At 48.2% G+C, this 15,535-nt stretch overlaps 1 protein-coding gene across 1 annotated transcript in view; it reads left to right on the top strand.

The window, feature by feature from the left end:
- WRN (WRN RecQ like helicase) overlaps positions 1-15,535 on the top strand; it is a 248,339-nt gene that overhangs the window by 97,186 nt on the left and 135,618 nt on the right. Inside the window, exon 15 of the mRNA XM_082247844.1 lies at positions 13,715-13,797. Coding sequence (XP_082103970.1) covers positions 13,715-13,797 — 83 coding nt within the window. The remainder of the gene's footprint in view (positions 1-13,714; positions 13,798-15,535) is intronic.

Genomic DNA, 15,535 nt, shown 5'->3' with positions numbered 1-15,535 from the left:
ATTTTAACAAAAAACGCACTTTTTTCCATGCAAAAGGTAATGACCAAATAAAATACAATCATCTTGTGCAAATTAATCAGTACATATTTAATTCTGCTCAAATCCACTGCTACTACTAGAAAATTAGGATTAGCACTTGCTGTTATGGAGTGGCACGATATAGCAGTTGTGCAGAGAATGATGATGCAAATTTAAAGTGGTTGTATACCCCGCTTGGTGATTTGTACTTACAGGTATGCCTATAAAAAGGCTTACCTGCAGGTAAAATAAATATATCTCCTTAACCTACACAATTTAGGAGCAATTCACCCTGTATGCAGATGCTGACATCAGCGGCGCCTGCACTCTGAAGGTCTGGTGTATCATATCAGAACTTTGGAGCTCCTTGCCGGAACGGAGGGCTCCCATGCGCATGTGCGGGATTGATGTCATTGCGGCTCTGGCCATTCACAGCGATGGAGCCCGGGAACCCAGAAGAGACACTGAGGGAACATGTCAGCTTCCTCAGCGGTGACTGGGCGCAGCTGCAGGGGCTTCATTCTAAGGGAAGTATTTCATAATGTGCTAGTATGCGATGCATACTAGCACAATATGCTATTGTCTTGCAGTTTTTTTTTTTATGTATTTTTTTCAGCAGTTTACCACTGCTTTAAATGATAAACACAGGCCAACAACGAGTCAAGACGCTTAATAGTCGGCACTATAAGCAGTGGCAAAGTGCGTTTTCTTTAATTTCTCTTAAGGGAAACCATTTATGTGACAAGGGGGAGGACTATATAGTGAATGTAAATGTGTTTTATTTGACCCTCACGGAACCCCTGAAACCCATTCATGGACCACTTAGGGATCCATGAACGCCAGGTAAAGAACCCCTGCTATAAGTAAAACATCAAACCTTTGCAATGGGAACAGGACACACTGCATGGGGAAAACATTTTCGTTATCGTACGTTCCAGGACTTATGGTATCTATGTTCATTTGCATTACGGTAGGGTTATGCTGTCACCTGCAGGTTATTGGATATTGAAAAAAAAAATACAGGAAACCCTCCTCCTAGACATCCCTCCCAGCTAGGCAAGGTTTCATTTTTTTTTTTTGCTAGTGTCTTATGTGATGGTTATGTCTGTGCAGGCTCTGTACAAAAATATCTAGCCTCTTAACAGTTCCATCTCGGATTAGGAGAAGGGCTTTTTCCAGATCTATTGCCCTTGGGCTTTTTATACTTCCAGGATTGCTACCCCAATCCCTCACTGAACACGCTTTGGACAGCCTGTAATGTTGGCAGTTGCCCCTGGACCCTGTGGGACGGGACCTTTGCGTTCGGATTATATCTAATTTAAATAGTTATTATCACAGTATTTATTAAGCTATGTTGAAATAGCACTGCCCTTTTTCATTTTGCCATTTTTCATGATAGGAGTGTGAAACACTTTTTTAGGTCTGGCAAGCTATACAGGTTTTTTTTCTTCTTTTTTTTTTTTTTTTTTAGTATTGGTTGCTCAGGTAGTTTTTTTCACTAGTAAAAATCTTTTAATTTGCTTTTGCATGAGGGTTCTGGAAAAGTGGTAGCCTCCTTTGAGACACTATCATTTGCCCAGTTTTCCTCCAGGCCCCTACCAACAGAATGGCTTGCCAGCATGGAAGAGGACGACGCAGTCATTCGAACCCCCTGCACCATCTCTGTATTGGTGGATCGCCTCATGCATGCTGGAACTTGGGAAATCATTTTCCCCTCTGTCCTGGATTTTGCGGTGACTGACCCCAGTCTGGTGGGCTGGGGTGGAGTTCTGGATTCACCTGCTCTGTTAAATTGCTCATTGCAGCTGAAGGCCTCCCTGTAAGAGTTCACTCACCTAACGTCACAGTGATGGCATACGTAAATCATCAAGGAGGCACCAGCAGTTGAGCTACTCAGGAGAAAGAGGATCTCCTTCTGTCTTGGGTGAGACTTGATGTTCCTGCACTGTCTGCCATACACATTCTAGGCATGGAAAATTGAAAGGCAGACTTTCTCAGCTGTCAGCAACTGTTTCCAGGGGTGTGGGCTCTTCATCTAAAGGTGTTAGAGGAACTCTGTCGAAGGTGGGAAATTCCAGATGTGGATTTTCTGATGTCCAGGTTCAAGGCAAAGCGGGACAGGTTTGTTTCCAGGACCAGGGATTCTTTAGTGTTTGTGATGGATGACATTGTGGGACCAGTTCTCCCTAATTGATGCCTTCCTGCTGTTACAGCTTCTGTCTCGTCGTCTTCTCAGGATTAAAGGAAGAAGGAAATCTGGCGATCCTCCTGTCTCAAGGTCCAAACCTCCATCCTTATTTACAGTTGCTGTTGTTAACTACATGGCTGTTAAAGCCAGGGTCCTGAGGGACAGGGGAGTCTCTCATATTGGTAATTCCTACCCTGCTGAAATCTAGGGAGGTGACTTTGAGGAAGATTTATCACAGATCTTGGAAATCTTATTTTACTTGGGGTGAGGCTAGGGTATTTCATCCTCGCAAGTGTGCTGTGAACCATATGCTAACATTTCTCATCTGGAGTTGATAGAAGATTTGCCTTGAGTACAATGAAGGGTCAGATTTCACTCTTGGTGGGCTTTTTTCAGAGACCAATCGCTGTACATTCCATGATGCATGCCTTTGGGCAAGGCATCATGTGTATTGCTTCACTAGTAAAGGCCCCAGGACTGGCAAATAACTTGGTTATTTCTGTATTACAGATATCTCCTTTTGAACCCATATGGGATATTGCTTTAGTCCTTCTGACAGGGAAAGTTATTTTTCTATTTGCCATTATTTAAGCTGGGAGATTTTTAGAAATGGCTGCTGTTACCTGTAAGGAACTGTTGTTGTAAGGAAGGTTGTTCTACAGCCCCAACTGTGCTTTTTACCTAAGGGGGTTTCTTCTTTGCATCTCAACCAGGTCATTGTGTTTCCGTACTTCTGTCCAAAGCTTCAATGGGGGACAAGGTTTTTTTTAAACCTTTGGATATAGTTCATGCTGATTCCTTCTTTGTGCTTCTTGTAGGCCGAGGAAGGGTCAGCAATTTCCAAATCTACCCTTTCTTGGATCCGTCAGTTGTTTTCTCAAGCTTATGGTCTGTATGACAAAGTTCTTCCATTCTCAGTGACCGCTCATTCTACCAGGAGTGTTGGTGCTTCCTGGGCTTTTTTGTCACCAGGCTTCAGTAGCTCAAGTTTATAAAGCTGCTGTCTGGTCTTTGAAGTATAATAATAAAGTTTTACCAAGTGAACGTTCAAGCCACTAAGGACCATTCTTTGTTTGGCAAGCTTTGTAGGCTGCTGCACAAGGTTTTAAACTGTTCTGGTTTCATTATATTGTGCCTGTTGGCTTGTTGCTGTGTTTCTCTCCCTTTTACTTTCAGTGCTTTGGGACACCTGTATCATAAAGAATATATTGATACCCTGTGTCTTGGGATGTATAATAAGGGAAATGGGATGAAAAAAATGTTGTCAGAATGTGACAGTTGGCAAAAAATTGTCAAAGTGACAGTTGAAAAAAAGTATGTGTAAAAACTTTTCTCTATCATTCATTGGCAGACGCAGTCTTCTGTTCTCAATAGCAGTAGGGTTATGCTGCCCCCTACAGGAGTAGGACATTAGGCAGAAAAAAGTTCTGACTACGCCTATGAGTAGTCCCAGGGAGTATACTCTCTCTCCCTGCTATAGGATGTCAGTTTTAATCTGCCTAGTCAGGAGTAAGGACCTAGTTCTTTGCTGGGATCTCTGGTTTTCTTTTTTCTAGTTAGGTTTTTTCACCTGATTTTTTTCCTGTTGGATCTACAAGCAACAATGCCGGATCTGGGTGACTGACTGGATATATAGATCCAGTGGTCACCCCAGCTGGCCAGCGACATAGTCCCACCAGTTTTGGACTGGCCCTGCTAGTTAAACGTCTCCCCAGTTCGCATACGACTGGGTCTAGGCCTGAGTCGCAGCATTCCTATTGGCCAACAGCCCCCCCACTTCAGCGGCAAGGGGTTCTGTCAGGAGATGGCGCCTGCTTGTTTCTGGTATGGTGAGTAAACAGTTTCCCCACTCTCCCCCGGCAGGTTTTGGGGTGGACGCGGGCCCCTCCTTGGGACAGTCGGACCCTCATGTTCCCGGGTTCCCCTCTGTCCTGTCACACACCCCCCCTGACCTGTCCCACCTCCCCCCCCCCCACTCACCACTGGGGCTTTGGGGTGATTGGAGCTACTCCTGGGGGCTAGGACCGGGCGTAGGCAGATGGGGGGGAGGGGCGGCGGGGGGATCGCTTACAGGCTCTCTTTGGGGTGGTACAGGACCTGGTATAACAAGGAGTAATCATTCCGGTTCCATTCTCTGAACGTTTTCAGAGCTTTTACTCCAACTTATTTACGGTCCCCAGGAAGGAGGGCAAGGTGTGTCCAATTCTGGACCTGAAGGCTCCAAATTGCTTTGTGCGAGTTCAGAAATTCAAGATGGAATCCATTGGTGGCCTCCCTACACCAGGAGGATTTCCTGGCCTCCATAGACATCAAAGATGCCTACCTACACATCCCAATATCATCAACATCAACGGTTTCTGTGTTTTGCCGTGGGAGAGGATTTACTATCAGCTTGTGGCGTTACCCTTTGGTCTCGCCTCTGCTTCTTGGGTCTTCACAAAGGTGGTGGCTCTGGTCCTGGCTTTATTACGCCAGCAGGGGATATCGGTCCTGGGTTACCTGGACGATCTGCTTCTCCGTGCGGAGTCTCCCACCGCACTGGTGACAAACTCAGAGATCACCATGAGAACTCTGGAGGATTGTGGATTGTGAATCTCCAGAAGTTGTCCCTGGTTCTTTCCATGAGGCTGGACTATCTGGGACTGACTTTGGACTCGTCCTCAGCCAGAGTGTTTCTTCGTCTGGAAAAACTACAGTCTGCGATTCAGCTATTGCTGTCCAGCAAATGGTTGTCCCTTCGGACTTGTATGAGAGTTTTGGGACTGATGTCGTCGTCCTTCGAGGCAGTACCCTACGCTCATTTTCACATGAGAATACTCCAGAAGGAAATTCTTCTCAAATGGAACAAAGATCCAAGTTCTCTGGACAATCTGATCCAGTTGAGCCAGATGACCAGGGGGTCCCTTTTATGGTGGCTTTGGTCCCCGACGCTCAAACAAGGAAAATCCTTCCTCCCCATATATTGGACAGTAATCACCACGGATGCCAGTCTGTCCGGGTGGGCAGGTGTTCTCGACAAGCTTTCTGCTCAAGGGGTCTGTTCTCTGGAGGAATCCAGGTTACCAATCAATGTTCCTGGAGCTGAGAGCGATCAGGCTTTGGCTAATGCATTGGACGGAGCACCTTTAGGGCTGTCCAGTGCGCATTCAATCGGACAGTGCCACGGCTGTGACTTATGTCAATCACCAAGGGGGCTCCAGACGTGTCCTTGTGGCCTTGGAGGTGGCAGGCATCCTTCGGTGGGTCGGAACGCCTTGTTCCCGCTCTCTCCGCCGTTCACATTCCGGGAGTGAAAAATTGGCAGGCGGATTACCTCAGTCGGCAGACCTTAGCTCCAGGGGAATGGTCTCTCCATCCGGTGGTGTTCCAGCAGCTGTTTCTTCTTTGGGGCACTCCAGACATAGATCTGTTGGTGTCTCAGAGCAACAGGAAAGTGCAGAGGTTAGTGGCCCCCTCTCGGGACCCTCTGGCAGACGCCAAAGATGCGCTGGTGGCTCTGTGGGATCAGTATCGGCTGATGTTTGCTTTTCCTTCGCTCAAGTTGCTGCCGAATCTTCTTTGCAGGATTCTTCTCCTTCTTCGCAGGATCGAGGCGGAACAGATTCCGGTCATCCTTGTGGCTCCGGAATGGCATCGCCGAGCTTGGTATTCCAACCTGGTCAGGCTAGTGGCAGACGTTCCTTGGAGACTTCCTCTCAGGGAGGATCTGCTGTCTCAAGGACCAATCTTCCACGGTCGCTGCCTTTGATGGCTTGGCTGTTGAAATCCAGGTGCTGAAGGACAGGGGGTTGTCTGCTTCTGTGATTCCCACTCTGCTTAAAGTGAGAAAAGCAACTTCTAGAAAGATCTATCATCACACTTGGAAGTCATATATTGCGTGGTGTGAGTCTTCTAGGGTTCCCTCTCGCTCTTACTCGGTGGCTCGGATCTTGGCTTTCCTTCAATGGGGGGTTGATCAAAATATGCCCTTGAGTACTATCAAGGGTCAGATTTCGGACTTGGCATTTTTTCCCCAAAGGCCATAAGCCACCCATTCCCTGGTACTTGGTTTTATCCAGGGGGTGTGACATTTGGCTCCTCGGGTGCAACCTCCATTGCCACCTTAGGGATCCTAATTTGGTGCTGTCGGTTCTCCAGAAACCTCCTTTTGAAAATATTTGAGAGATTCCCCTGCTCACTTTCTCAGAAGGTGGCCTTCTTGGTGGCTATTACTTTTGTGCGCAGGGTGTCAGAACTGGCAGCGTTGTCCTGTCATTCTCCCTATCTGGTGGTTCACAGGGATAAAGTGGTACTTCATCCAGATCCGTCCGTCCTTCCTTCCTAAGGTAGTTTCCATTTAAATGAGGACATTGTGTTACTCTCCTTGTGTCCTAAGCCTAAACATCCTAAGATATTTTCATTGCATACCATGGATGTGATTCGGACAATCAGGGTGTACTTGGCAACTACTTTTCGAGTCTTTTCTAAAGTCATATTCGCTCTTTGTCCTAACGGATGGGCTAAACAAAGGGCTGCCTGCGTCTGTTGCGACTATTTCCAGATGGATTAAACAGACGGCTGTGCAGGCTTATTAAATTAAGGGTCAGGTTCCTCCTTTCCCTGTTAAGGCACACTCTACTTCCTGGGCTTTTCACTATCAGGCATCTGTGGTTCAGGCTTGCGAGGCAGCTTCCTCCTCATCTGTTCATACATTAATGAAGTTTTATAAGATGGATGTGCTGGCATCTGCACATGCTTCCTTTGGCCGCAAAGTTTTGCAGACCGCCGTTTTAAGGTTTTTTTTAGTCTCCCTTGAGGGTGTTTAATGTGTTTTTCAGGTGGGTCTCATCTTGTTGTTCTGATGAGTCCTATGTTGCCTGGTTTGCTGTGGTTCAGCCTTGGGGAATTATTTTCTGCTGTCCCTCCCCCCCCCCCATGTTTTATGGCACTGCTTTGGGACATCCCTACTGCTATTGAGAACAGAAGACTGTGTCCGTCAACAAACGAAATAGAAAATGGGATTTTTGTCTTACCGTAAAATCCTTTTCTCTGAAGTTCATTGACGGAGGCAGTGCCCACCCCTCTATTATTGAGTTGGGTTGGTATTGTTTTCTCTGACACTGCTTTGATACAAAACTAACATCATATCGCAGGGACTGTCCATAGGCGTGGCCAGAACCTTTTTCTGCCTAGTGTCCTACTCCTTTAGGGGGCATCATAACCCTACTTCTATTGAGAGCAGAAGACTGCGTTCCTCAATGAACATTAGAGAAAAGGATTTTACGATAAGACAAAAATCCCATTTCTCTTACGTCCTCTGACAGTCGCCGCCCACTCATTCAGTCTTCACCAATGGGTATTGACCTCTTATCCATAGGAGCAAGCTAGGCATAAGACTTGTTAAAAACAAAGTAATTTACATAGACACGCCTATGGGGGCTGTCCCACTGGTCCAATACCCCCCTGCTATCAGCATTCCCAACTCAGTTTGTCTTCTGCCTAGTTAGGAGTAAGATGGGCTTCCCTGTGCTGGGGCTACAGTCTCAGCCTTTCTTCTGTGTTTTATTACTTTTATTTTGTGAAAAGGGTTTTTTCTTGCACTACTAGCTTTTTATTTGTTCCTGCGCTTAGACGGTTCTTCGGAAGACTACAGCGTTTGCAGAGCTGGGAGTAGGACTGGTCATCCTGGTGTCCCAGGACAGAGGGCCTTATGGAATCCCAGCCCGCCTTCGAGCGTATAGCAGGCTATGTGTATGCCCTGGCCTCGCAAATGACCTGTCCCTGTCCTCAAGGACGAAAGCCCGCGAGGTGGCCACCTCGCTTGGATGTCTCAACCGCGGTTCCGTGCGTTGCTAGAGTCCTGTATTTTTGGCTGACGGCACCCCCACCGTCTGGGGTGGGAGGCTTCCCGTCGATGTGAGGCACCCACAACATCTGGTACGGTAAGTACGTTCTGTATGGGGCCTCTGTCTGGGGATGGCAGTCTGCTAGGTCTGTGTTATCCCCTCATGTCTGTGTATATGGGGCTCGCCTTACTCCCGATCCCTGCGGGGGCTCTACCGCGTTTAGGACGCTATGTAGGGGGGGGGGGGGGGTTGTGGGGGTCCCTACCCTCGGTGACACTGTGGTGACCGTGCTGGGTGCAAACATGCATGGGCAAGCCGCAGCGGTGAAAAACCGCAGGTCCTCCATTTTATGTGTGGGCGGATGCTTGGCTTCACTGTGGGCACTTCTGCAGCTCTCTGTGTAGTGTGTTTTGGCGCCTTCGGGCGCCATCTTGTGTGTGGCAATGTGTTTCTTTTGTGCACATGTTCGGCGGCCATGTTCACAGAGCCACCCATTGTTTTCTATGGGCAACCATTTTCCCTTAGTCTGTGTCCTGTTCAGCCTTATGCGGTGTGACATCACTTCCTTCTTCTTACAGAGAGAGATCGTCAGCCTGCATGGTGACACTTGTGGGGGTCTGTTCTTGCTGTTTTGTGGGGAATATCTCTGGCTATCAGTTCTATTCCTGCCTGAGGGTTTGTCAGTCTAGTCCCTAATAGCGGTGCATTGCGACGGGATCGCCGTGTTTTGCGATTTTTAAAGGGCCAGCACCAAAAAGTTTTTTATGGAGTCCCAGGACAGCAAATTTCCCCCAGTTTTGGTGGATGACTCAGGCTCCTCCTGAATCATCTGCGCTTACTGCTGCACTTGCGACTTTAGCGTCCAAGGTGGATCTTTTGATGGCTGAACGGGATACTAGAAAAAGGCCTAGGTTTTCTCACTCTTCTGAGTCTAACATGGTTGCCGTAGATAGTGTACCCCTTGAGGGGTCTCATTCCTCCCTGTCTGACGGTGAGGCGGAGGACGAGGAGGGGGATGATTCCCCCCCTGGGACGGCCAGAGAACGCGCTGCTATGTCTGCACTTATTACCGATATAAAAGATACACCACATTTGGAGGATGAGCCCAACCCTCCGGGTAAAGCGGTCCTCTTTTGGGACCCGCAGATCCCAAAAAGCGGCACAGGTGTTTCCTTGTCCCGCTGAGTTTCACGAGACGGTGAATGAACAATGGTGCAATTTGAAGCACAATTTTGTGGTACCTAAACGGTTTCAACTCCGTTACCCTTTCGCATCTCCTACGGATTAGCGCTGATCTGTGGCCCCTAAGGTGGATCACAGGGCCACTCTGGTTCCCACGGAGGATTCTCCAGTGTTCAGGGATCCTACGGATAGGCGGCTGGAGTCTCTCACCCGCCACGCCTATAAGGTGGCGGGTTCCTTGCTGAAACCTATTTTCGCCTCCGTCATGGTGTCTCAAGCTGTGGCAGATTAGACCAAGGTGCTTAGGCGCACCATTGTGGCTGATTCTGCTCCTCCTGCTACTTTGGAGATGGTGGACCAAATTAGCCAGGCGGTTATGTACCTGTGCGACGCGGCTTTGGATGAGGCCCCTTTGGCCGCACGCCTGTCTGGTGTCGCGGTGCTTAACCGTCGCTTGGTGTGGCTGAAGAGCTGGTCGGCTGACCAGACTTCCAGGAAGACGGTGTCTGACATCCCTTATGCGGGGATTCGTCTTTTTGGGGAATCCTTGGAAGAATTGGTTAAAGGAGTCACTGGGGGCAAGAGCACTCTGCTGCCCCAGAATCCTAAGGGTAAGTTCTTCCACAGTAAGCGGGGCCCTTCCTTTAAACCGAACCAGGGGTCCTTTCGTGCCTTCAAAGCACAAGACAAGGGGAAACCCTTTAAGGGCCATGGTGGCCAGAGGAAGCCTTGGGCGGGCAAGTCAAAAGCCGCCCAGGCTGAAATGGCGGCCCAGTCCGTCTCAACCTGAAGGGGCGTCCTCACCCGTTCCAGGGGTGGGGGGAACATCTGCGCGGTTTTCTCGAACCTTGGCTGCTCCGGATTCCGGACAGGTGGGTTCAGGAAATCATTCGATCAGGCTGCAAGATCGAATTCCTTTTGCGACCAGCGGACAGGTTCTTTCCCTCAAATCTTCATTTGACCCCAGATCGGTTGCAAGATCGTCATGGGGCGGTTCAGGATCTTCTCGCCCAGGGGGTGATAGTTCTGGACTTGAAAGCTCTGAACCGCTTTGTGCGCGTTCAGAAATTCCGCATGGAATCACTCTGTTCGGTGGTAGCCTCCCTGAGCCCGGGAGATTTCCTGGCTTCCATCGACCTCAAGGATGCGTATTTACACATCCCCATATTCGAGGGTCATCAGTGGTACCTCCAATTCGCAATCACGGAGGAACACTATCAGTTTGTGGAGTTACCTTTCGGTCTCGCTTCGGCTCCAAGGGTGTTTACCAAAGTGTTGGCTCCTGTTTTGGGCCTGTTACGGGCACAGGGCATTGCAATCTTGGGATATCTGGACAATCTCCTGTTAAGGTCGAGTCAGAGCCTGCTGCGCGATCTGTCCACTACAGTTCAGACGCTCCAGGAGTTTGTTCAGAAGTCGACTTTGTCTCCTTCGGTTTGTCTTCCCTATTTGGGGATGGTCCTGGACTCCGCCCAAGTGAAGGTGTTTCTGCCGGAGGACAAGCTCCGGACCCTGCAGGATGAGGTCAGGGCCAACGAGTCCTCGTCGCTCAGGACCTGTATGTGGTCCCTGGGGTTGATGGTGTCAGCCTTCGAGGCGATACCGTTTGCACAGTTTCACACGCAGTCTCTCCAGGCGGAGATGCTGGCCAGATAGGATAGTCCTTGGACCTGAGGGTATCTTTGAGTCGCCAAACCAGAGTGGATCTTCTGTAGTGGCTCAAGTCTCCGGCCGTAGCGGAGGGGAAGTCCTTCCGGCCGTTGCTGTGGACGGTGATTACCACGGATGCCAGCCTGTCGGGCTGGGGTGGCGTTCTGGGCACCCTGTCTGCCCAGGGCACTTGGTCAGTGGAGGAATCCTCCCTGCCGATAAACATCTTAGAATTGAGAGCGATCAGGCTGTGCCTGCTCCATTGGTCGGATCGTCTTTGGGGGCCGCCCGGTACGGGTGCAGACGGACAATGCCACTGCGGTGGCTTACATCAATCACCAAGGGCGCACCAGGAGACTCATGTCCCGGCGATTTCGGCAGTTCACATTCCGGGTGTGGAGAATTGGCAGGCCGATTATCTGAGCCGCCAGGCCCTGGACCAGGGGGAATGGTCCCTGCACCCGGAGGGGTTTCAAATGCTGTGTGCGAGATGGGGATCCCCGGATGTGGATCTGTTCGCGTCCCGGCTAAAAAACAAGGTGGGAAGGTTCATGGCAAGAACGCGCGATCCTCTGGCAGACGCCTCGGATGCGCTGGTGGTGCCTTGGCATCAGTATCCTCTGATATATGCCTTTCCCCTGATTCAGTTGTTGTCCAGGTTCCTTCGCAGGTTGGTCTCAGATCCGATGTTGGTGATTCTGGTGGCCCCGAACTGGCCGCGCCGGTCTTGGTACGCGGACATCATCCAACTGGCCCTCGAACCTCCATGGCGGCTACTGTTACGAGACGATCTTCTGTCTCAGGGACCGATCTTCCATCCTGCTTTACAGTCGCTGGCTTTAACGGCATGGCTGTTGAAAGCCAGGTCCTGAGGGACAGGGGTCTCTCATCGGAGGTCATTCCTACCCTACTCAAGGCTAGGAAGGCCTCGTCTGGTAAAATCTATTACCATACCTGGAAGGCTTATTTTGCCTGGTGTGAATCCAGGGGCGTGCCTCCTCGCTCCTTCTCGGTGGCAAGGGTGTTGGCTTTCCTGCAAACTGGTGTGGACCAGCGCCTTCCGTTGACCACGATTAAGGGCCAGTTATCTGCACTGGCTGTCCTTTTTCAGCGCCCCTTGGCGTCTAACTCTTTGATTCGCACCTTTGTTCAAGGTGTGCGTCATTTGGCCCCTCCTCAGAGGGCGCCTTTACCTCTTTGGGACTTGAACTCGGTTCTGTCCGTTTTTGCAACATCCTCCCTTTGAAAACATCAGGGAAATTTCTTTGCCTCTGCTGTCGCAAAAGGTGGCCTTTCTGGTGGTGATCACTTCTGCCCGCAGAGTATCGGAGTTGGCGGCACTGTCTTGCCGCTCCCCTTACCTGGTGGTTCATAGTGATAGGGTGGTCTTGCGACCTAACCAGTCCTTCCTTCCTAAGGTGGTTTCTGATTTTCACCTTAATGAGGACATTGTTTTGCCTTCGCTATGTGCGAATCCTAAGCATCCTAGGGAGTTTGCTTTACATTCCTTAGATGTTGTGCGGGCGATCAGGGTTTACCTGACGTCTACTGAATCCTTTAGGAAGTCGGATTCTCTTTTTGTCCTTCCTGAGGGACCTCGGAAGTGTATGGCTGCGTCTGCGGCAACCATTTCTAAATGGATCAGACAGACGATCGTACAGGCCTATTCGCTTAGGGACCGGGTTCCGCCCTTCCCTGTCAAGGCGCACTCTACCAGAGTGGTGAGTGCATCCTGGGCCTTCCGGCATCAGGCTTCGGTGGTCCAGGTGTGCAAGGCTGCGACTTGGTCGTCTGTGCACACCTTTTCCAAATTTTACAAACTTGATGTTCTGGCATCAGCTGATGCCTCCTTTGGCTGCAAAGTTCGCTGTGCAGCAGTGCCTTAAGTGGACCCTGTTTTTGCGGGTCCCTGGCTGTTGGGGTTGTTTTCTTCTTTATTTGCTTTCCTGGGTTGTTGCTCCAGTTGAGCTTTTTTTGTTTCCCAGAGGATTTACCTTTCTGTTCGAGTAAGGTTCCTTTCTCTGACTTGGGTGCTGCGTTGCCTTTGTGACGGTTACGTTTCCCACCCCTCATGTCTACATTGCTTTGGGACATCCCATTGTTGAAGACTGAATGAGTGGGCGGCGACTGTCAGAGGACGTAAGAGAAAACGAAATTTTTGTAAAATCTTACTGTAAAATTCCTTTCTCTGAGTCCTCTGAAAGTCGCCGCCCCTGCCCCTCTATTGGGGTTCTTTTGGACTTTAACTGCTTGCTAGCAAACTGAGTTGGGAATGCTGATAGCAGGGGGGTATTGGACCAGTGGGACAGCCCTCATAGGTGTGTCTATGTAAATTACTTTGTTTTTAACAAGTCTTATGCCTAGCTTGCTCCTATGGATAAGAGGTCAATACCCATTGGTGAAGACTGAATGAGTGGGCGGCGACAGTCAGAGGACTCAGAGAAAGGAATTTTACAGTAAGATTTTACAAAAATTCTGTTTTTTCTTGGAGTACATCGCAGGACACAGGGATCCCCACCCCTCTTCCATTGTGATCTATGACTTGCTACAACAACTGAAGTCTTGCCTAGCTGGGGGAAGAGGGAGGCTTATAGATCGGAGGGAATTTCTGGTCTTATTTATTGCCACTCTCCTGAAAGTAACAGCATAACTTTATTGTAATGAATATGAAGATACCCTGTGTCCTGTGATATACTCAAAGAAAAGGATTTTACAGGTAATCCAAAAATCCAATTTTTTCCAACAGGGTTTAGCTTTAACTGTATTTTTTATACTTATAAAAGGAATGTGTGAAATCAGTTTACAAGAGATTAATATTTTTTTTTTTTTTTTTACTTTTCGTGTTTCTTAGGGGCAGAATGAAAGTTATTTACATGACTCCTGAATTCTGTTCCAGTGGCATTACAATGCTTCAAGACCTAGATGAGAAATTTGGTACGTTAAGAGTCCTTGTAATTTTTTTGTGTTTTCTTTGAAGTTGTTAATGTGTGTTTTTTCTTAACACACAGGTATACATTACTTGAATGTCAGGCAAAATATTTTTTGAATACATTTTCTTCTAAGAATACATCTGAAACAAAAAGGGGATGTTAAGGTGGGGTGGTGGAGAGGGAATATGCCAACTGATACAACAAATGTATGTAGCCCTCTTTTGGGAGGGGGAGGTTCGTTATGACAAATGGCCCTCCCCAAACAGGATATTGCGCTAAACCTGTAGGTCAGTAGTGGAACCAGAACCTTTGCTAAGTGGGCAAGTGAGTTTGATAATGAAGTTGGCATTGCCTCTACCCAGGACAGGGCCTCCTAGAGGGAATTTCCTCCTGGGAAATTAACCAGTAATCTAAGTAGTTGGGACCAGAGGAACAGCTGCAAACAGCATTTAACATTACCTGTAAGTATATAGATGCACACCAGTGTAGAGGTAATACAATCTTTATATAAGAAAGATTCCTTAATATAGTACATACATCCAATGTACAAACAAGTATTATCAGCAAAGAGCCCAACAAGGGTCCTGGTGGAAGCGTGGTGCCGGTATCCACATTGATCATATGCATGCCTATTTTTGCAATTTGGAAATGTAAGCAGATTATTGAAGGGGGGAACTTGTGTGTAATACTTGTGGTTAATAAACATTTTAAACGATATTGCACTATTGGCACCCTCTGTTTTACTCCCCTCTAATCGGAGATGTTTGGGATATGTGGCCCTGCGCTTGAGTGGTGGTAGAATTTTCATCTGCTACCTATTGGAGTGATACTCTGGTCCAGGGGACCCCAGCCGCTGACATCAGCAGAGGAGGAGGAGTCTTGAGTAGAGAGGAGATAATGCTGATAAAATAAGGTGCTACTCCCTGGTAATATTTGGTGAGTGTCCATTGCTACGGGGTGTGCACAGGAGGTGTCAGTCCATTTTTGAGCAATCGATTTGAGCACTGGGAGTATCATCGTTTGTCAAGCCACTTTGCATGCCACGTTTAAGTTATACAGGACTCACTAAGTGATTTTACTAACCTACAGTTATATTATCATGTGGGCATATTTTAAGATCTATGCAGCAAACTGATCTCTTCTCACGCTTTTATTAAGAGATTAATGTAATATATGTTGGGATATATTAGCGCTGCTGAATGTCATTAATACTGAGGTGGAGCATTGTAGTGTTAATTACACCCCTCTGTGGAGTTAGCTTTCTTCTGACACTGCTTGTAACAAAATGGAGTCCCTATAGCTGAGAGTGGGTGTATACCCCTAGGACTGGCAATAGGTATAGTCAAGCTTTTTCCTGCCTAGTGTCCTACGTCAATGAACATTAGAGAAATGGATTTTATAGTAAGTCAAACATCCCATTTTATCTTGACAAATGTGCCATCATACTAGAACTGACCTTGTGGGGAAACAGAGGACAAGCTGGTCATGGAGCTTGGGGTATAGGTAGTGGTGAGGGAGTGGACCACTGTTATAATTATATATCAAAATAGTGCAGCGCTAGGAACATTGAAATAAATCATACATAAAAAGGCTAAAAACTGTAGTATGGTTAATCACTCAACCAAACCCAAGTGTGCATAGAAACATGAGTCCATTATATTAAAAAAGACAATCAACTTGCAAGGATGGTAGAGAGTCCAATGCAGAGTAGAAATCCCAAGGTGCACCACGCCCCTGACGAC

This window comes from Pelophylax lessonae (genome assembly GCF_965119305.1).
Source record: "Pelophylax lessonae genome assembly, chromosome: 1".
Taxonomy (NCBI): domain Eukaryota; kingdom Metazoa; phylum Chordata; class Amphibia; order Anura; family Ranidae; genus Pelophylax; species Pelophylax lessonae.
The sequence above is the reverse complement of the archived record's forward strand: the minus strand, read 5'-3'. Positions and strand labels throughout refer to the sequence as shown.